The 22123-nt window shown below is 50.1% G+C and overlaps 1 protein-coding gene across 1 annotated transcript; it reads left to right on the forward strand.

The window, feature by feature from the left end:
* The first annotated feature begins 15681 nt into the window (after positions 1 to 15681).
* LOC135309561 (pituitary tumor-transforming gene 1 protein-interacting protein-like) lies at positions 15682 to 21208 on the forward strand. The gene is made up of 5 exons (XM_064435662.1): positions 15682 to 16770; positions 19302 to 19407; positions 19515 to 19580; positions 19962 to 20008; positions 20751 to 21208. Exons 1-5 carry the CDS (start codon positions 16692 to 16694, stop codon positions 20816 to 20818), a joined length of 366 nt encoding a protein of 121 aa, XP_064291732.1. The 5' UTR covers positions 15682 to 16691; the 3' UTR covers positions 20819 to 21208.
* Positions 21209 to 22123: the final 915 nt, after the last annotated feature.

The raw sequence follows: 22123 nt of genomic DNA on the forward strand, positions 1-22123 counted from the left end.
AGTAGCTCCTTCAGGTTCTCTCACTGGGATTGGAGGTGCTACTGTGTGTCTGCAAAGTGCATCCATGATGAACATTACAGGTCCTGAAGGAAAGACTGCTGCGGTGCGTCCTTTTGTTGTTCAGAAGCCTCTCACCGTCTGGGGAAGAGACGTTCTTTCCCAGTGGGGAGCGAAACTAGAAGTGTAATGACAGCCACGTTGAAACCTGCCACTTTAAAGATTACCTGGAAAACTGATCATCCTATATGGATTGATCAATGGCCTTTGACAGAGAAAAAATTAAATATCCTTAATAAATTGGTAAAGGAACAATTACAGCAGGGTCACATCGTCCCAACAAACAGTCCCTGGAATTCACCAGTCTTCGTCATCCACAAGAAAACATCAAACTCCTGGAGGTTGCTTCATGACCTGAGGAAGATCAATGAGGTGATCGAAGACATGGGACCTCTTCAACCTGGACTGCCTTCTTTATCAATGATCCCAAGACACTGGCCTCTCGTCGTCATTGATTTAAAGGACTGTTTTTTCCACATTCCACTTCATCCTGATGATGCTCCAAGATTTGCTTTTTCAGTTCCTGTCATCAATCGAACGGAACCCGTGCAGAGATATCACTAGAAATCACTGCCACAAGGGATGAAGAACTCACCTATAATTTGTCAATATTTCGTCGCCCAAGCTTTGTCTCCTGCTCGACAGAAATTTCCAAAATCCATGATTCTACACTACATGGATGATTTGCTCATCACAGCTTCAACACAGGAAGAGATGGAGCAAACCCGTGCTTGTGTTATTGCTAAAATCCAAAAGGCTAGACTTGAAATTTCTACAACAAAAATCCAAAAAGTTCCACCCTGGAAGTATCTGGGATAGAAGATAACTGAAACAACAATAACACCACAAAAAATACAGATCCGGACCAGTGTCAACAACCTACAAGACTTGCAACAACTCTTGGGAGAAATCAACTGGGTCAGACCTGTTTTGGGAATCACCAATGATGAACTGAGTCCACTTCTCGATCTGCTAAGAGGAAGCTGTGACATCACTTCCCCAAGAACCTTAACCCCTGAAGCTCGTGCTGCACTCGACAAGATCACAGAAGCTCTCCAAAGAAGACAAGCTCATCGCTGCATTCCTGAAAAACCTTTATTTTTTGCAGTTTTAGGAGAAAAAATGCAACTTTGTAGTCTCATTTTTCAGTGGGACCCTTCTGAGCCTGATCCTTTGTTAATCATAGAATGGATTTTTCTTCCCTACAGGTCTCCAAAGACAATTTTCACAGTCTTAGAAATGATTGCACAAATTGTAATTAAGGCCAGAACCAGATTGTTAACTTTAGCAGGCCAAGAATTTGCAGTTATCTATTTGCCATTGAAAAAAGACTATCTTCATTGGGCAATGCAAAATTCTGATGATTTACAGTATGCTTTCTTGGGCTTCCCAGGTGCTTGTTCTGTTCACTACCCATCTCACAAACTATTGCAGGCAAAATTGAGTTTTAGAGAAAAACCTAAATTAAGTGAAGAACCTTTGAATGCAGTCACTCTCTTCACTGATGGCTCTGGCAAAAGTCACAAATCGGTCATAACTTGGTTGAACCAAAAAACTAATGCTTGGGAGTCAGACATTCAAATAGTAGAAGGGTCACCTCAGATTGTTGAGCTTGCTGCTGTGGTTCGAGCTTTTCAGCTCTTTCCTCAACCACTTCACTTGATAACAGATTCTGCTTATGTTGCTAATGTAGTTAGGAGATTAGAAGGGTCAATTTTAAAAGATGTTAGTAATGATACTTTATATCATTGGCTTTCATGTCTTTATACAACTTTGCAATATAGAACTAATCCATATTTTGTTTCTCACATCAGGGCTCATTCTTCTCTTCCTAGAGTTTTAGTGGAAGGAAACGCGAGAGCGGACAAACTGACGATGGTCATTTCAAACACTTTGCCAAACATTTTTGAACAAGCAAAACTGAGTCATGCCTTTTTTCACCAAAACGCACAAGCACTTGTGCGAATGTTTCAAATTACTAAAAGTCAAGCTAAAGCTATCATCAATACTTGCCCTGACTGTCAGCTTGTGCAACCTCCTGTTTCCACAGGAGCAGTCAATCCACGAGGTTTGCAAAGCCTGCAGTTATGGCAAACAGATATCACTAAATACCCTTCCTTTGGCAAATTTAAAAACATTCATGTTTCAGTAGACACGTTCTCTGGTGCAATGTTTGCTTCTCTTCACACAGGTGAAACAGGCAATCACGCCTGTCATCATTTCCTGCAAGCTTTTGCTTCATTGGGTGTACCCCAAGAAGTAAAAACTGACAATGGTCCCGCATACATATCTCAAAAATTGGCCACATTTCTAAAAGAATGGGGTGTTCGTCACATCTTTGGTATTCCTCACTCTCCCACAAGCCAAGCAATTATTGAAAGGGCACATCAAACACTAAAACGCATTTTAGATCAACAGAGAGGGGGAGCAGAGGTCACACCTCAGATGAGACTGAACAAAGCTTTGTATGTTTTTAATTTCCTAAACAGTTCATTTGCAGAACCTGATCCACCAATTTTTAGGCATTTTTCAAATAACACTCAGGCAAAACTGAAAGAAAATCCACCTGTTTTAATTAGAAACCCTGAATCTGGACAAATTGAAGGTCCTTTCCGATTAATAACCTGGGGCAAAGGGTATGCTTCTGTCTCTACAGGTGCTGGAATTAGGTGGGTCCCCGCCAAGAACGTCAAACCATATGGCACCCCAGAACGTGTTGACGAGTCCAGAACCGAGGAAGCAAGCACGCAGACGTGAGCCGAGCAGAGGGATCCCGGGTCACACCTGAAGTTCCTTGTGCATCGGTGGAACCTGCAAACTCTGATTTTGTGTTAATGTTATTTATAAGTGTGTCAATTGTATGTCAAATGTTTGTTTTGTAGAGCTGATTTTTGGCAAAAGTTTAGGTTTTTGGTTTTGTTGAAAGCAAAATTTTAAAAATTGATATATGTGTAAGGATTCTGCCAAAACTTAGCTCATGGATAAGATGAAGCAAATGCAAGTTGTATGTTGGTATTGGTGGGTTATAATTTCCTTTTGTTGTGCCGATTTGCCTGTGGAACAACCGAAAACTAATGTTTGGGTGACCTTAGCCAAGGCAGCCGGCTCAGATACCATATGTTTGTCTAATTTGGAACCAGAAAAACCTTTCTCAACCTGTCTGGTTGGTGTGCCAGTAAAAGAGTTGCCTTTAGTCAAAAAACAATCCAATGGTAAGCCAGGTGAAATTGACAATGGGAACAATCCCACAGTGAATTGGAACGTTTGGGCCAAAAAACTTCCTAGGGCAGCTTCTGAACCCCAAGAATTGGAAATCCTTGGTTCTTAGACAATGGATTTTTGCTTTACCTTCATAGCTAATGCTTGGCAAAAAGGTGATCCTCCAAATTTCAATGTTACTCCTCATTACTTTGCATATAGAAATTTGAGGTTTTGGTGCAATTCTTCAAACAGTTGGGATGTGATTCCTGAGGCTGACCTATATCCACGGCAATTGCCTAAGGGATATTGGTTCATTTGTGGAGACAGGGCTTGGCAAAGCATTCCGGCACACCTTGAAGGTGGCCCTTGTAGCATTGGGATGCTCACTGTAATCGCACCCTCAGCTAAAGCGGTCATGAAAAGGAAACAAAGGAAAACAAGATCTGCTCATCATTACGATGAGAACTGTCAGAGTGATTTCATGCCTTGGAAAGCTGCAAGAAGGGTTTCAGCAAGTATATTTTTACCCCAATTGACTTCAGCAGTAGCTTTGAAACAATTAGATCGAGTTGGGTGTTGGCTGAGCAAGCAAACGAATGCCACATCCTCTGCCATTAGTGATATGTTGACCGATGTTGATAGTGTTAGACATGCTACCCTTCAAAACAGAGCAGCAATTGACTTTCTTTTACTGGCACAAGGGCATGGTTGTGAGGAATTTGAAGGACTGTGTTGTATGAACCTGTCCGATCATTCGGAATCCATTCACAAGAGCATACAAAAACTGAAAGATTTGACAGCCCAAATTAAAGAGGATAGTGAATCCTGGTTGGATGATCTGTTCCAAGAATGGAGCTTTGCACCTTGGCTAAGGCAACTTTGCAAGATAGGTCTCTATATATTGGGTGTTTTAGTAATGATGTTGATATTAATCCCCTGCATACTTCAGTGTGTGCGACGGATGATGAACAAAACAGTCAAAGAAGTTTTTGTCATACAAGAGAGAGAAATAAGAAGTAGAAGCACAGAGAGTGTTAGAAATCTCACAGAAATGACCGATGAAGGTATAGAAATGGAGGAGGGTTTTGAGTTAAGACCCTGGAATCGACAAGAATTTTTTGAACAATGACTTATAACTATTGTCAGACATGATTCCTATCTTTTCACTGACTGGGCCTTCACAGCATTAAATTGCTGTGCTGTAACATAGCGATGATTAGAGTCTGCAAGAATAGGCCTCAAGCAGATAGTAAGCAAAAGTGTTATAGTAAGGCTATGAAACGCAAGTAGTGGACGAAATGGTTTTGAAGATTTCTTTTTGAGTCAACAGAGAGGGGGAATTGTGGGAATCCATGGGATTAGAGGATTTTAGAAAAGGTGGGAAAAAGAAAGGCCGCAGAGACAGTAAGGATAGTGAAATGCTTAAGCAGCAGAAAAGAGATATCAGCAGTAGCGAAGACATGAGAAATAGAACAATAAAGCTATGTAGTTTGGCTTTCTAAGTTGCAAAAAGGTATATTTTAGTAAATATTTAGAAGGTTAAATATGAATAGGGCTCTGTGCTTTGTCTTTTATAAATGAACTATTGTATGAGAGAAAAAGTTGCTATTGTTTTAACCAAAGCTATGTGTGCTTCATGTGGTTGGATAGAACGACTGTCAGTATGCTTTTGCTCTATGTAATTGGCTGAAACTAGGTCTGAAACTATCTTATAATATGTTGTAACATTAAGTTTCCTTGGCCTGCTGTCTGGATAGCGAGCTGCTCGCATCGATCCATTGCCATAGCCATGTAATGAGACTGATGCTTCTTAAATAAACAGCTCACGACGCTGTTCAGGTGTGGTCCCGTTCCGTTCGTGTCTGTAAATAGTTGCCGGCGTCAATACAGAAGCCAGCTTTTGGGGGCTGGAGAAGGAAGGAAGCAAGCTGGGGCCTGGTTGCACTCACCCACCCCCTTGATGAGGAGCCTGGAGCTGAATTGCGTTGCCTGTTATCTTTTGTGCTTGAGGCTGGGCTCTGTCTGCCCACAAGAGTTCAAACTGCTCTTATGCTTGTGGAAGAAGAATCTCCTCTTTGTGAGCCCTGTGGTATGCTTTTCTGAAACTTCTGTAAGACCTTGAAGTGCTAGTTTTGATGTGAGTAGCTTCGAAGATCACATTCCTTAGCTTGCAAAACTCGCTATAGAGAAGATTAGTCCTGTGGGAGATTAGCTCTTATGTGATTCTGCATTTTTGGTGTGTGTGACTTAGCCTCTGTCATCAGCTGGAGGAGTGCCTGGTGCTCTGCCTCAGACCTCTCTGTGTGGGAAGGGGGGAGCTGAACCCCAGGCTCATCCTGAAACCCCAAAAGGGTTTCAGAAGCACTGACGCTGCTGGAGTCAGCTCAGGCTGGAGTACCTAAAAGAGGATCTCTTTAGAACAGATAAAAGGAAGAAGTTTCTTACAATAAGGGTGATGAGACAGTGGCACAGGTTGCCCAGAGAGGTGCTGAATGCCCCATCCCTGGAAACGTTCAAGGTCAGGTTGGATAGGACTGTGAGCAGCCTGGTCTAGTGGAAGATGGAGTTGGACTAAATGACCTTCAAGTGCTCTGAGCAGGTTCAGGTGCACTGAGATTTCTGTAGCCTGGCTGTCGTGTGCAAAGTAGCTCCTAAACAAATATTTCCACAGGCACAATTCTGTGAACAGCCTGAACCACACTTGGGAGAACCTCCTTTTTGTTGTTGCCTGAAATCCTTGGCATGTAGATGTGTCAGTTTTGGCTGGTGTCTCTACTGCCATTACTGCAGGAGCTGAGTGGGATGAGCAGGGACCAGGGCTCACGGCTGCTGCCTCGCCATGCTCCAGCAGGCTTTGTTCTGTGTGTGGGCAAGCAGAGCCCCCCAGCCCTGGGGAGACGTGGCAGTCAGGTGCAGGAAGCAGGACTTGGCCCTCAGCTGCCTGAGCAGCACTGCTGGCCCCAACCTGACAGATTTTTTTTCAGTTTATCTCTTGCCCAAGGACTTCAGATGCCGCTAAGTGCTCATCTCATCAGAGATGTCTTCTGAGGCTGGCTCCCATGGACAGTAATTCCTCCCTGTCAGAGATGATTCCTTAGCCCTGAAGCCTTCAGTTGTTGGGTTTTTTCCCTCAATTTTTACCTGGATTAGTGATTAAGATAGCTTTGCTCCTGTTTCTGCCAGAGGAGTTTGACCTGAGTGCGTTTCTCCCTGCCAGTAACTGAGCACTCCTGTTAGCAGGGACACGTGCTCAGCTGGTGTTTATTTGTGGGTACCAACACTTGTTATGTCTACATAGGTTTATCTACATTGTTATCCACAGCTAACAATGTCCATTTGCTTTCCCAGGTGGCTGCACATCTCCAGCCCAGTGACTGAAGCTGCTGGTGACAGTAGCTGTATGTTCATAAACAAGATCAGAGAAAGTGGCTGTAGGATAAGAGGAAATGGCCTCAAATTGCACCAGAGGAGGTTTAGGTTGGATAGTAAGAAAAAGATTCTTCACTCAGAGGGCGGTCAGACAGTGGAACAGGCTGCCCAGGGCAGCGGTAGCATCCCTGGAAGCATTCAAAAAACACAGAGCTGTTGCACCTGGGACATGTTTACTGGAAGACCTGGCAGTGCTGGGGGAACAGTTGGACTTGATGATCCTTGAGTGTTTTCCCAACATTAATGATCCTGTGATCCTATATTGTAACCCTATATTGTGTCTGTGTGAGCTAAACACGTTTTTGTCAAATCCTTCAGTGAACTTTGAAGCCCTGATCACTGCAATGTCCGTGGTGGGAGGAACACTTCTGATCATGTTGGGGGTCTGCTGCTGCTGCTGCTGTTGTAAGAAAAAGAGCAAAAAGTAAGTATATATTGGGGGGTGCCCTGATTGTGGAGCAGCTCAGATGCAGCCGTGTGCTGCTGCAGGACTGAGTGCTGAGTGCACTAAGGGGTTTTTCTGTCCACCAGGCCGGACAAGGATGACGAGAGAGCAGCCAGGGAGCGGGAGAAGAGGCGGGTGTGGCAGGAGGAGAGGTGAGTTTGTACCACAGGCCCTGAGGCTGCAGGATGACTTGGCTGCTGTCTGTGCCATCAAATGTGATGCCAGGAGGCACGTGGGGCTCAGCACATGCAGTCAGTGGCTGCTTCAGCCCTAGCTCACACACAAGCCTCATTAGGAGTGTCACGCCGGGGTGACTCGTGGATGTAGCATCACAAGTTTTGTGTATGCAGCTCCCTGAGGGCTGCTGATGTGTGGGCTCTGGTGGTCCCCAGAGACTCCCTGAGGTGGCAGGCTGAGCAAACCTGCCAGCCTGGAGCTCCCTTGTTTGGGAATAAGCAAGGAGCTCTGGCTCTTCTTGTTCCCTTTTGTACCACCAGTTACTGACTCATGGCTTTTTTGTTTGCCTCTCGCAGGAGAGCGGAGATGAAATCACGGCATGATGAAATCCGAAGAAAATACGGTACAGTGCTGACATGAGTGATTCAAACTAAGCTTTAGATGAAGCAGCCTCTGTAACTGTGCTCCTTGCCATGGTTACAGCTGTAGATGAGACCTGGCCAGCAGGGAAAATATGGTCCCTGCTTCTCTTGGCTCAGAGTAAGTGTAGAGATGCTGGGGTCATGGTGTGTGAGCCCATACAAGGGCTATTTTTCCTGGGCAGGGAAGAGGAAGTGTATAATGTTCTCCAGAATGTGTTCTCCAAGCTTACCACGTGGGAGAAGTTGATGGAGCTTGACTAGAAGGTAGAAGCAGAAGCTGGCAGACACAGCACCATCATAATCCTGTTACCCTTCAGACACATCCCTCCAGTAATTCTGTGGTTAGCCAGCAGTCTGAGGTGTGGGGCCAGGTAGGAATCAGAATGCCCACAGCTGCAGGAGCACAGAGCAGGCACCAATCCCACCCCAGCTCCTCTGTGCCAGCAGTGGTGTCTCAGTCCCCTGGGGATGGGAGTGCACAGCCTCCCTCCTGGGGCTGAACTGCCCCTCAGGTGAGTCCCACAGACCTGGGCCAGGTCTGGACCTGCCTGAGGAGAACATCAACTTGGAAGTTGCGCTGTCCCTCCAGCCTGCCCACTGGAGCTGCCAGGGGCTCTGCCAGTGTCTGGCTGTGGAGCACTTGGGCTCATGCGTGCTGCACTTGGTGGTCTCTGGCTTTGGAGGGGCTGTAGGGAAAACTAGAGACCTTTCCTCTGCCTGCAGCTGCTGCCCACTGCAGGTCCAGGTTAGGCAGGAGATTCCAGGGCCTCTGGATGGGCTGGATCCTTTAGGAAAGAAAGAGCAGGCAAAGCTGTGCCTGAAGGAGCTCTTGGTATGGGAAGCATCTGCCTGTGGAAGGGCTGTGCTCTGGGTCTGTCTTGCCATGTCAGAGTTGTCTTGCTGCAGCCTGACCCCAGAGTTTGCAATCTTGTCCTTTGTGGCTCTTCTTCAGAAGTGTTGAGCTGGGAAAGCATCAAACAGCATGGCACATGGCTTGTTGCTAGCCCAAAAGTCAGCCCCATACCCTGCCTTGCCATTTCCCAGTCTCGATGCAGGAGCAGGGAAGCAAGTCTAAGAACAGTTTTAATTTCATTTGGGTCTGGGCTCTTTGCTTGTAATCCAGTCTGACAGAAGGGCTGTGTAGAGGGGAGAGCTCTGGAAGATTAGGCAGGCTGCTTTACCTGGACTGTACATGGGCTGCCTGGGAGAGGAGTTTGCCATCAGGTCAAGCTTCTCAATGGATGTCTCCTCTTGTGCAGAAGGGGAGAGTGAAACAGTGCTGACTGTGGGCCCTGCGCAAGTAAGAGCAGGTGTTTTGGGAGAACTGCAGCTGGGAGGCTTGAGGATGCTCAAATGACAAAGAGTTATTTCCCAGGACTGGTTTTCTTGCTGGCTGTGACCACTGTGGGAGCTGCTGTCTGAACAAATCTCTTCTCTCTTCTAGGCCTGTTCAAGGAAGAGAACCCTTACGCAAAATTTGAGAATTAGCATCTCCAGACACACCCACCCACCCTGGTGAACAGTGCCTTCTGCAGAGCCACAAGTCTCCAGGCTTCCCCCCACCACCATGGTGCCACTTCAACTGCCACAGAAGATGACCCAAATCCTTGGTGACACCATTGTCCCCACTCCAGGTGCTTGGTCTGGCCAGACTTTGCTCTTGCCCTGCTGGTGCAAGAAACCATGGTGACAATACTGGAAGATGGGGCATTTTTTCCTCACTCACCCCAGGGTGGTTGTGGTGTCCAAAGCAATGCACATAACAGTCCTTGTCCCAGCCAAGGGCAAAAGCAACGTCACACATCTCCCTCACTCCTGCCTCACCAAGAACACTTCATGCACACAGAGCTAGCCTCTTCTGCTCTTCCTCCCCCTCTTTTTTTTTTTCTTTTAGTATATGCAAAAGCCAGCAAGAGTTTCCTGACGTAAGGGCTAGCAGGAGGCTTTGGCTGTCACTCCAGGTGCATGCACTTATCCCAGCACATTAGCAGTCCTCTCAAAGAGCACAAGTTTCTGGTGATCTGGTGCTTCCAGGAGGAAGGTCTTATGTGCACCTTCTCACTTGCAACTAATCTGGGGAAATGCCCCAACTCTCCTACCTCTCTGTGCCTTTCTAGAAAGGTGGTCTTGGGCTCAATGGCCACGTCTGTTAGCAATACTGTAAGTTTCAAGTGCATTTACAATATGCTGACTGTATATTAAACTGATTCAATTACTGTTCTGGTCTGAAAGAGTTTAATTCTCCTTCCACAGCAGGCACAGGTCGGGAGTAGTGGCTGATGGAGTTGTCACTGTTGTGTGGCTCTGACTCACTGGGGGTAGCTGGGGGAGGCAGAAGCAAGGCTGCCTCGGGCTCTTGCTGGCCTTGAAAGGAACAGTCTGTTCCCAGAGATGTTCAGGTGTTAGGAAGAGCTTGGGATGGAAGCAAGGCTGCTCTCTAAGGAAGGAGCTGGCTGTTCTGGCAAGAGTTGGGCCTTTTGTCCCCTGGCCTCTCCAGGAGAGAGCCCCTGTGTGCGTGGGTGGCCTGGGGGCTCAGGCTGCAGCCCGAGCAGTGTAAGGGCCTGGGTGGGAAGGGGATGGAGCTGCCTGCTCTGGAGCCTGCCCAGGCCCGGCCCTGCAGCAGCCGCAGCCCCGTGTGCAGGCCGGGCAGGGCTGGGAGAGTCTGGGCTGAGGAGAGCTGCCCGTGGCCTCCTGCCGGGGAGGCTCCCGTGGGCCGGGGTGAAGCTCTCCCTCTGCACGGCCGGGCTTGTGGAGCTCAGCACAGCGGCCCCAGCTGGGCTCGGGGAGCTGAGGCGCCGGGAGCCCTGCCTGCTGCCCCAGGGGCAGGGCTCGCGGGTGACTTTTAATCCAGATTGTCGCCGGCTACTGCCAGGAGAGGCTCGGGTGGGAGGAACACAGGGCCTGACTCTGCCGAGCTCTGGTGGTGGCTGCTCTCCCACCTTCTGTCCGGGCAGGGGCTGCGCCCCGGGGCTGCCGGGCAGGAGCCAGGGCGGTGCCGAGAGCGCCGTGTCCGGCTGTGCACGGCAGGGAGGTGATGATTCACAGATCCCGGCGTGGCTGGAATCCCTTGTGCGTGGAGGATGAACTGTGGAGCCCAGTGAAGAGAAGGGAAAGTGCTGAGAGGGGTCCTTCATGTGCTGGCCCAAAGGGCCCGTGGTGCCTCTGCCAGCCAAAGGCACAGGGAAAGCTGTGGGGCCTTTGCTTGAGAGCCAGCAAGGTCCAGGGACAGCTGGTGCCAAAGCCTTTTGAGCTGCCTTTCCCCTGCTGGGCTGCACCAGGCTCCAGTCCCCGTCCTGTCCTGGAACTGGGACCAGTAAATTCATTTTGGGTACCCTGAGTGCTCCCACTGGCCCTGCTCCTAGAGCTAAGGAGTGATGTCTGCAAACCTATCAGGGAACTGCAAGCAAGTTCCTCTTCCTGAGACCCCACTTGTGACTGGCTCTGTCCTCCTCTGCTGAGCCAGGGCAGCAGAGAGACCTGCTGGGAGCCAGGATGGATGGTGGATGAAATGTGGCCATGCCCTGGGAACTTGGAAAGAAGGGGTTAGTGAGATGTAACAGGGAGCTTGGCTTTGAGACTGAGATTTCTACAGCCCTGCACATAAAGGCCACAAAAAGCTGGCACTAGGCCAATTCCAACCATGTGATAGGAAAGGTGGGACAAACAGCCAGCACTCTGAGAGGCGAAATCCCAGGGGCAGACTGAGCTGTGAGCACAGGCTGCCCAGCTGCATGTGGATAACTGTGCTGGGGCGGCCTGCTGTCATCACAGCCTCTTCCATTCCCTTCACAGCAGGGCTATGGTGGCAGCAGCAGCTAGGCCCTGAAGTGCCTGCTGCTGGAGAGTCTGTGCCAAACAACCTGTCTCCTTGCAAAGGTCACAAATTATTCCAAGTGGTGGTGTCAGTGTGTAGTGCTACAATGGTATTTCCAGGAAAATACCAGGTATATTTCAGGTATATTTCAGGAAAAGTGGTGGAAGAAGCAAACAATTCAACAGATCCTATGCTGTATGCCAGAGCTGCTGTATTTGAAGGGGGAAATGCTCACTGGGGCTGATAAATGGTCAGTGTTATAAATATGGTTAGTAATTCGTGGGAATAAAAGATATATCAATATATATATGTATAAAATGAACTACTGGTGTACAAGGCGGGGGAGAGATTCTTCCCCAGGATGGTGAAACCGTGGCAGATGGACAGAGAGGCACCACCACATTTACATGTGAAGGAAACTCTGCTGCACAGGAGATGGGCATTCACAAGGACCTGCACCCAGTGACCCCAAGCGATGATGGCCCAGACAAGACACCTATCTGAGAGGACCAGGGCCATCAACACCTTCCATCTGAATGCCGGATTCCGGGAATCAGGGAAGTGTATTATTCTATTCCCGGACGGAGGCTTTGTGCAGCCCGAGCCAGAGAAAGAAACCAACTTGAATATGAAGAACTCAGAAAGAAACAAAGACGTTCTGCCGCGGGCGAAATAAACCGTATAAGAACTGCTGCCTTGGAGCAGCCAGTGTGGACGGGGAGGAATTGGCGCTAGCGAGGCCAGTCTCACGTTCACCCACGTCACCTCCCAGGGGCGGCTGTTCGATTGATTGGTGGCTGTCGAGACTGTGTTACGGTTGTGAAATAATTTTTATTTTTTATATTTTTATTAAAATTGGCTATTTTTCATTTTTCATCTATAACAATCAGACATTTCTCATGAGTTTGGAGAAAGCAGGAGGCTTGGGGGAGGCAGAACTTTGCAAATAAGCTCTGCCCTGAGAGGAGGTGATTTTAACTGTTGATACTGGTTTTTAAGTAGAGTATGAAGCTGAGAGAGAGGCTGATCATCAGCAGTGTAGCCCAGGCGTCAGTACTGGGACCGGTCATCTTCCTTCTTGATAGTGGTCTGAATAACGGGGCCCAGAGCACCCTCAGCAAGTTTGCTGAATTTCCTACAGTGGGAAGAGCTGCTGAGACACCAGCGGGTGACTCTGCACCCACAAGGGCCTCAACAAGCTGGAGAAATGGGCTGATGGAACCTCCTGAAGCTCAACCAAGGGCCGAGCAGAGTGCTCCTGCTGAGGAGGTGCAGCCCCAGCACACGCCATGGAAGGCAGCTCTGCAGAGCAGGATCTCTGCAGGTCCTGGTGGGTGTGACTGGCAGAGAAGGGAAGGGATCTGGGCAAACGCTGAGGGGTGCAGCCCACCGCCAGGTGGGTTTTGTGCCATAGAATCTCTGTGGGTGGGGGGGCTCCTAGGTGTGTCCCTCAGAAAGAACCCTGTGTTGTCACCGCTCATGACCATTATGACACACTTGCGTTACTATAACCACCAGCGTTGGGTAGTGCCGGAGCACTCACGTTGTGACCCAGAGCAGCTGAGGAGCTTCCACTGCTGCCAGCATCTGAGGAGCCTGTGTGCTACCAGTGTCTGTGGATCTTCCGAGTGCTGTCAGTGACCCAGGAACCTGAGCACTGCCAGTGACCGAGGAGCCTCTGAGTGACTCCAGTAAGTGAAGACAACCCTCTGAGTTCTGCCAGTGAGTGAAGAGGAGCCTCTTAGTCCTAGTGACTGAGGAACCTCTGAGTGCTGTCAGTGACTGAGGAGCCTCCGAGTGCTCCCAGTGACTGAGAAACCTCTGAATTCCAGAAGTGGGAGCCAAGCCTTCGAGTCCTGCCAGCGGCTGAGAGCAGCCAAGCCCAGGAGCAGCAATGGCCGAGGTGGGACAGGAGCCATCAGCACCACGAGCCGTGCGCGTCTGCCGCATCTGCGTGGATTTCCTGCGCAACCCCGCTGCTGCCGTGGAGCCCTGCGGACACATGTTCTGCCACGCCTGCATCCAGCCCCAGGCTGCCACCGACGCCGCCGCCACCTGCCCCACCTGCCAAGGGCCCATCGGCAGCATCCGCGTGCTGGAGGGCCAGGACAACCCAGCCCCGGTGGCCCCGCGTCGCCCCCGCCGCCGCCTCCATCCCTTCGTGGCGCGGTGGCGCCAGCGGCAGCAGCAGGAGGCGCAGGAGGATGCGGCTCCTGGAGGTGGCCGGCGCAGAAGACGTGCTGATGGCGACCGGGCACCGAGCCCTGTGCCCCGCCAGCGTCCCCGCAGAGAGCAGGATGACCTTAGAAGAAACGGGCTGGGACAGCGGCCACCGAGGGGAATTGCAGCGCTGGCCGCAGGGGACAACCAACACCGTCCCGCTGCCATCTGATGTGATGTGGACCCTCCACGGCCCGTCTGAGCTGAAGACCAGCATGCTGAGACGGGCCTCGTCTAGTTTCTTCTACCCACTTTGGGGATACGTCAAGACTGGGAGAGTAGGAGCTGTTGGAGGGAAAGTATATAGTTGTAGATACTTGGGGAGAGGGTAGGATATTGATATTAGGACATTAGTATATTAGGATATTAGGATACTAGGATATTAGGATATTAGGATACTAGGACATTAGGACATTAGGACATTAGAACATATAGGACATAAGGACATTAGGACATAAGGACATTAGCACATTAGGACATCAGGATATTAGGATGTTAGGATATTAGGATATTAGCTATGAAATAAAGTTTTTTATTCCGTTTGAAACATTGGAAAGCAGTCATTCTTTATCCGCGTCGGACACATGGAAGAGTATCTCCTTTAATGTGATGTGTGTGGTGAGAGTTCACAACAGGGTACTTATTCCATGCTGATCATACATATTCATTACAAGGTACCTCCTAGCTAATTCACAAACACCACTTTCCTAGAACTAATTTGCATGCATTCGCCTTTTACTGGAATTACTTTTTTGGTCCTGGAGGTCATCTAAAGGGGTGTCTGGTGGTCATATTCACTGAAGGCTTCAGTATTACTGGTGACCTTACTTTGAACTTTTTCTTTGGGCATGCACTGTTGGTTTTAGTTATGTAGCTCACAAAAAACCCCTCTCTAGTCCTCTGTCTGTTTCTCCACTGGTTCCAGCTACATTTATCCTCCTTTGTGCATACCTTTACATCCTTCTATCTTTTTTCTAGTTAGTCCCAAAGCTTTATTCAGCAACTTCAGGGGAACTGAAAATTTCTAGTCTCTGTGTTATTTTTCAAGTCTCCCCTTTTCTTGAGACTGTCTCTTTTAGACAATCTCAATACTTCATTTTCCAGCATGAAGTGCTGCAACAACCATAACAGTTTGTCCTGTGTCCAGGTTCAGACCTTATCCACTCCCCTGCCCAGCTGGATGCATCCTGTGGGGATGCCTTCATCCATGGTGGCTCTGGTCCTGTGGCATCCATGGTGGCTCTGCTCCTGGGAGCCACCTGTGTCTGTAAACTGGGGTCTTCCTCCGCCAGATGGGGGTGGAAACAGGTTCTGAACATCAGCACAGATTTTGGCTGCAGTGCTGCTGCATTGCCTGGGCTGTGTCCTGCTGAAGGAGGATTTGGATGAACTGGCTGGGGTAGGGTACAGCCCTCGTGTGCAGCAGGAGGCCTCCTGCAGGATCTGTGGCTCTGTGTGTCCCTGTGTGCTCCTCTGCTTCTCCTGGCAGCAGCTTCTGTGTCTGGGGCTTGTTTGCTTGAGCTGCTCCATATCTGGTGCTACAGGACTGTATCACCCAGCCACTGCTTGCCCTCATCCTCATAGGGTCCCTCCAGACCGACTCTAGCTGTGTGCCCTGGCTGCCCTACTGCCACAGCAGATTCTCAGGCTTTTAGGGAAATAAAACCCAAGAGAGGAACTCACAGCTTAGGGCTTTGTCAGCAGAGCAAGGCAGAACTTGCCTTGCATTTGGGCTTCCCACCATGACATGGAGCATGTGCTGAAGCTGGTGGCTCTTGCAGCAGCAGCATGCACTGCTGCTGGCCCAGTGGTGGGTAGGAGCAGGCTTGGAGGAGCCCAGAGTTTTAAACCACTGAAGCTCTTCAAAGTCCTGAGGTGTCTTGTTTTCTTCCTGCAGATTGTTGCCAGTATACGAACAGGAGCTGTGAAGAATGCCTGAAAAATGTCACTGTGAGTAGCAGCAGTGAGGCTCCCAGCCTCTCACCATGCTGAAAAAGTTTCCTTCCTGGAAGCAGGGCTGGTCCCCTGCCCTTGTCCCAGACATGCTGCAAATTCCACCCACCTATGAGGGTGAGAGGGCAATCCCTCTCTGGTGCTCTGGAAGGAGGTTGCTAGAAACTGGGTGGGTTTTGTTGTGTGCTTTTCGATTAGAGTAATGGAATCGCTGAGCTGCTTCCTGATGGATGGACGATGTGCTTGGAGAAGGGACTGAGTGGGCTGGGCTGGCTGGTCAAGTTCCCCTCCAGCAGCTGGGCCGTGGCACTGGCTGGGTGCAGGATGTGTGCTGGTGTCCTGCCAGTCCCTGCTGCCTTATCACAGATATCAGCACACTTGAACTTGAGTCAGATCTTGCAGCTGATGTAGCCAGAACCAGTTTGACCAAACCCCTACTGAATGCTGGGGTTGGGGATTGGAGCCACCAGGAGAGGAGCATGCAAAGCTCCGCAGATGGTCTGTAGTGGCTGGGCACATGCACACCTCTCCTGCTCATCAGCTTTGTGTGTGTAGAGCGCTTTGTCTCAAAGGCTTTCTTCTTATCTCAAAAATAAACGTAAAGGATTTGCGTTATTAATGGTGGGATTCTTAAGGCTGTCCTGGGCAGGGTCAGTAGTTGGCTCGATGATCCTTATCAGTCCCTTCCAGCTCAGGACAGTCTACAATTCTAAGCCAGGAGAAGGATTCTCAGCATCTTTACTTGCTCTAGAGCTCTGCACTCCCCTCTCCTGCCTCTCCTGGTGTGATCTGTGCTCACACAGCTCTTACTCCTGAGCGCCCTGTTGCTGCTGGGTGCTGTCTCGTGAGCCAGCAGAGGTGGCCCTGTGCTGTGGCTGCCAAGCAAAGCGAGGGTCGCTGTCAGTGCAGCAGTAACGCTGTGCTGCCTGCTCCTGTGTCCTAGTGCCTGTGGTGTGCCAGCAGCAGGAGGTGCATGGAGTACCCCGTCCGAAGAATCCTCCCGCCGGCCGACCTGTGCGAGCTCCGCTCGGCGCGCTGGGGAGTCTGCTGGGGTGAGTGCCAGCCTGGCTGGTGGCTGTGACAGTGCTTGCTGCTGTGGGAGGTTCCCCTGCCTCCCAGCTCTCTGCCAGTGTTGCAGTGACAGGCTGAAGGCAGTCAAGGTTCTGCAAACTTCCTGAAGCGTGGGCGGGGAAGCAGAGTATGAGCAGTTCCCTGCCTTCTGGCAAGTAGGACCTGTGAAGATTTAGCTACTCCAAAATACATCCCTTATGCTTTGGTGTGATGGAGGCTCCAGACATGGCTAGCGCCTGGGAACAGGAGTGGAAGGTTCTCTGTGGGGCTCTGCAGCCCTCCTGGTGTCTGAATCCCAGATCTCTCCTCTGCAGCTGCCAGGTCACTCTGTGCACTGCTTCTGGTTCTTCACGTGGCTGCTGTCCCAGGTGGGCTCCTGGAACCAGAGGTGTGATGACTTCTCTGGGAACCTGTGTGTGCTTCTAGTGCTGAGTGTACCGTGGTCCTGCTCAGCTCTTACCCACCTGAGAAAAAACCTCTTCTAAAACTACCCCTGCACATGCAGGTCTCCTCTGGGAGCTTTCTCTGGTGGGCAGCTGCCTCTCCTCCCTGCTGCTCTGTTTTCTGAAGGATTTCTGGAGAGATTGGTGCCTTGTTTAGACCAAGCTTAGTGCATGTTCATGCTCATACAGAAGCCAGCTTTTGGGGGCTGGAGAAGGAAGGAAGCAAGCTGGGACCTGGTTGCACTCACCCACCCCCTTGATGAGGAGCCTGGAGCTGAATTGCCGTTGCCTGTTATCTTTTGTGCTTGAAGCTGGGCTCTCTTGTCTGCCCACAAGAGTTCATACTGCTCTTATGCTTGTGGAAGAAGAATCTCCTCTTTGTGAGCCCTGTGGTATGCTTTTCTGAAACTTCTGTAAGACCTTGAAGTGCTAGTTTTGATGTGAGTAGCTTCACAAAAGGTTTCATTATAGAAGATCACATTCCTTAGCTTGCAAAACTCGCTATAGAGAAGATTAGTCCTGTGGGAGATTAGCTCTTATGTGATTCTGCATTTTTGGTGTGTGTGACTTAGCCTCTGTCATCAGCTGGAGGAGTGCCTGGTGCTCTGCCTCAGACCTCTCTGTGTGGGAAGGGGGGAGCTGAACCCCAGGCTCATCCTGAAACCCCAAAAGGGTTTCAGAAGCACTGACACTGCTGAAGTCAGCTCAGGCTGGAGTACCTAAAAGAGGATCTCTTTAGAACAGATAAAAGGAAGAAGTTTCTTACAATAAGGGTGATGAGACAGTGGCACTGGTTGCCCAGAGAGGTGCTGAATGCCCCATCCCTGGAAACGTTCAAGGTCAGGTTGGATAGGACTGTGAGCAGCCTGGTCTAGTGGAAGATGGAGTTGGACTAAATGACCTTCAAGTGCTCTGAGCAGGTTCAGGTGCTCTGAGATTTCTGTAGCCTGGCTGTCGTGTGCAAAGTGGCTCCTAAACAAATATTTCCACAGGCACAATTCTGTGAACAGCCTGAACCACACTTGGAAGAACCTCCTCTTTGTTGTTGCCTGAAATCCTTGGCATGTAGATGTGTCAGTTTTGGCTGGTGTCTCTACTGCCATTACTGCAGGAGCTGAGTGGGATGAGCAGGGACCAGGGCTCACGGCTGCTGCCTCGCCATGCTCCAGCAGGCTTTGTTCTGTGTGTGGGCAAGCAGAGCCCCCCAGCCCTGGGGAGACGTGGCAGTCAGGTGCAGGAAGCAGGACTTGGCCCTCAGCTGCCTGAGCAGCACTGCTGGCCCCAACCTGACAGATTTTTTTTCAGTTTATCTCTTGCCCAAGGACTTCAGATGCCGCTAAGTGCTCATCTCATCAGAGATGTCTTCTGAGGCTGGCTCCCATGGACAGTAATTCCTCCCTGTCAGAGATGATTCCTTAGCCCTGAAGCCTTCAGTTGTTGGGTTTTTTCCCTCAATTTTTACCTGGATTAGTGATTAAGATAGCTTTGCTCCTGTTTCTGCCAGAGGAGTTTGACCTGAGTGCGTTTCTCCCTGCCAGTAACTGAGCACTCCTGTTAGCAGGGACATGTGCTCAGCTGGTGTTTATTTGTGGGTACCAACACTTGTTATGTCTACATAGGTTTATCTACATTGTTATCCACAGCTAACAATGTCCATTTGCTTTCCCAGGTGGCTGCACATCTCCAGCCCAGTGACTGAAGCTGCTGGTGACAGTAGCTGTATGTTCATAAACAAGATCAGAGAAAGTGGCTGTAGGATAAGAGGAAATGGCCTCAAATTGCACCAGAGGAGGTTTAGGTTGGATAGTAAGAAAAAGATTCTTCACTCAGAGGGCGGTCAGACAGTGGAACAGGCTGCCCAGGGCAGCGGTAGCATCCCTGGAAGCATTCAAAAAACACAGAGCTGTTGCACCTGGGGACATGTTTACTGGAAGACCTGGCAGTGCTGGGGGAACAGTTGGACTTGATGATCCTTGAGTGTTTTCCCAACATTAATGATCCTGTGATCCTATATTGTAACCCTATATTGTGTCTGTGTGAGCTAAACACGTTTTTGTCAAATCCTTCAGTGAACTTTGAAGCCCTGATCATTGCAATGTCCGTGGTGGGAGGAACACTTCTGATCATGTTGGGGGTCTGCTGCTGCTGCTGCTGTTGCAAGAAAAAGAGCAAAAAGTAAGTATATATTGGGGGGTGCCCTGATTGTGGAGCAGCTCAGATGCAGCCGTGTGCTGCTGCAGGACTGAGTGCTGAGTGCACTAAGGGGTTTTTCTGTCCACCAGGCCAGACAAGGATGACGAGAGAGCAGCCAGGGAGCGGGAGAAGAGGCGGGTGTGGCAGGAGGAGAGGTGAGTTTGTACCACAGGCCCTGAGGCTGCAGGATGACTTGGCTGCTGTCTGTGCCATCAAATGTGATGCCAGGAGGCACGTGGGGCTCAGCACATGCAGTCAGTGGCTGCTTCAGCCCTAGCTCACACACAAGCCTCATTAGGAGTGTCACGCCGGGGTGACTCGTGGATGTAGCATCACAAGTTTTGTGTATGCAGCTCCCTGAGGGCTGCTGATGTGTGGGCTCTGGTGGTCCCCAGAGACTCCCTGAGGTGGCAGGCTGAGCAAACCTGCCAGCCTGGAGCTCCCTTGTTTGGGAATAAGCAAGGAGCTCTGGCTCTTCTTGTTCCCTTTTGTACCACCAGTTACTGACTCATGGCTTTTTTGTTTGCCTCTCGCAGGAGAGCGGAGATGAAATCACGGCATGATGAAATCCGAAGAAAATACGGTACAGTGCTGACATGAGTGATTCAAACTAAGCTTTAGATGAAGCAGCCTCTGTAACTGTGCTCCTTGCCATGGTTACAGCTGTAGATGAGACCTGGCCAGCAGGGAAAATATGGTCCCTGCTTCTCTTGGCTCAGAGTAAGTGTAGAGATGCTGGGGTCATGGTGTGTGAGCCCATACAAGGGCTATTTTTCCTGGGCAGGGAAGAGGAAGTGTATAATGTTCTCCAGAATGTGTTCTCCAAGCTTACCACGTGGGAGAAGTTGATGGAGCTTGACTAGAAGGTAGAAGCAGAAGCTGGCAGACACAGCACCATCATAATCCTGTTACCCTTCAGACACATCCCTCCAGTAATTCTGTGGTGAGCCAGCAGTCTGAGGTGTGGGGCCAGGTAGGAATCAGAATGCCCACAGCTGCAGGAGCACAGAGCAGGCACCAATCCCACCCCAGCTCCTCTGTGCCAGCAGTGGTGTCTCAGTCCCCTGGGGATGGGAGTGCACAGCCTCCCTCCTGGGGCTGAACTGCCCCTCAGGTGAGTCCCACAGACCTGGGCCAGGTCTGGACCTGCCTGAGGAGAACATCAACTTGGAAGTTGCGCTGTCCCTCCAGCCTGCCCACTGGGGGTGCCAGGGGCTCTGCCAGTGTCTGGCTGTGGAGCACTTGGGCTCATGCATGCTGCACTTGGTGGTCTCTGGCTTTGGAGGGGCTGTAGGGAAAACTAGAGACCTTTCCTCTGCCTGCAGCTGCTGCCCACTGCAGGTCCAGGTTAGGCAGGAGATTCCAGGGCCTCTGGATGGGCTGGATCCTTTAGGAAAGAAAGAGCAGGCAAAGCTGTGCCTGAAGGAGCTCTTGGTATGGGAAGCATCTGCCTGTGGAAGGGCTGTGCTCTGGGTCTGTCTTGCCATGTCAGAGTTGTCTTGCTGCAGCCTGACCCCAGAGTTTGCAATCTTGTCCTTTGTGGCTCTTCTTCAGAAGTGTTGAGCTGGGAAAGCATCAAACAGCATGGCACATGGCTTGTTGCTAGCCCAAAAGTCAGCCCCATACCCTGCCTTGCCATTTCCCAGTCTCGATGCAGGAGCAGGGAAGCAAGTCTAAGAACAGTTTTAATTTCATTTGGGTCTGGGCTCTTTGCTTGTAATCCAGTCTGACAGAAGGGCTGTGTAGAGGGGAGAGCTCTGGAAGATTAGGCAGGCTGCTTTACCTGGACTGTACAAGGGCTGCCTGGGAGAGGAGTTTGCCATCAGGTCAAGCTTCTCAATGGATGTCTCCTATTGTGCAGAAGGGGAGAGTGAAACAGTGCTGACTGTGGGCCCTGCGCAAGTAAGAGCAGGTGTTTTGGGAGAACTGCAGCTGGGAGGCTTGAGGATGCTCAAATGACAAAGAGTTATTTCCCAGGACTGGTTTTCTTGCTGGCTGTGACCACTGTGGGAGCTGCTGTCTGAACAAATCTCTTCTCTCTTCTAGGCCTGTTCAAGGAAGAGAACCCTTACGCAAAATTTGAGAATTAGCATCTCCAGACACACCCACCCACCCTGGTGAACAGTGCCTTCTGCAGAGCCACAAGTCTCCAGGCTTCCCCCCACCACCATGGTGCCACTTCAACTGCCACAGAAGATGACCCAAATCCTTGGTGACACCATTGTCCCCACTCCAGGTGCTTGGTCTGGCCAGACTTTGCTCTTGCCCTGCTGGTGCAAGAAACCATGGTGACAATACTGGAAGATGGGGCATTTTTTCCTCACTCACCCCAGGGTGGTTGTGGTGTCCAAAGCAATGCACATAACAGTCCTTGTCCCAGCCAAGGGCAAAAGCAACGTCACACATCTCCCTCACTCCTGCCTCACCAAGAACACTTCATGCACACAGAGCTAGCCTCTTCTGCTCTTCCTCCCCCTCTTTTTTTTTTTTTTTTCTTTTAGTATATGCAAAAGCCAGCAAGAGTTTCCTGACGTAAGGGCTAGCAGGAGGCTTTGGCTGTCACTCCAGGTGCATGCACTTATCCCAGCACATTAGCAGTCCTCTCAAAGAGCACAAGTTTCTGGTGATCTGGTGCTTCCAGGAGGAAGGTCTTATGTGCACCTTCTCACTTGCAACTAATCTGGGGAAATGCCCCAAC

Source organism: Passer domesticus, chromosome 11 (genome assembly GCF_036417665.1).
Source record: "Passer domesticus isolate bPasDom1 chromosome 11, bPasDom1.hap1, whole genome shotgun sequence".
NCBI classification, from domain to species: Eukaryota; Metazoa; Chordata; class Aves; order Passeriformes; family Passeridae; genus Passer; species Passer domesticus.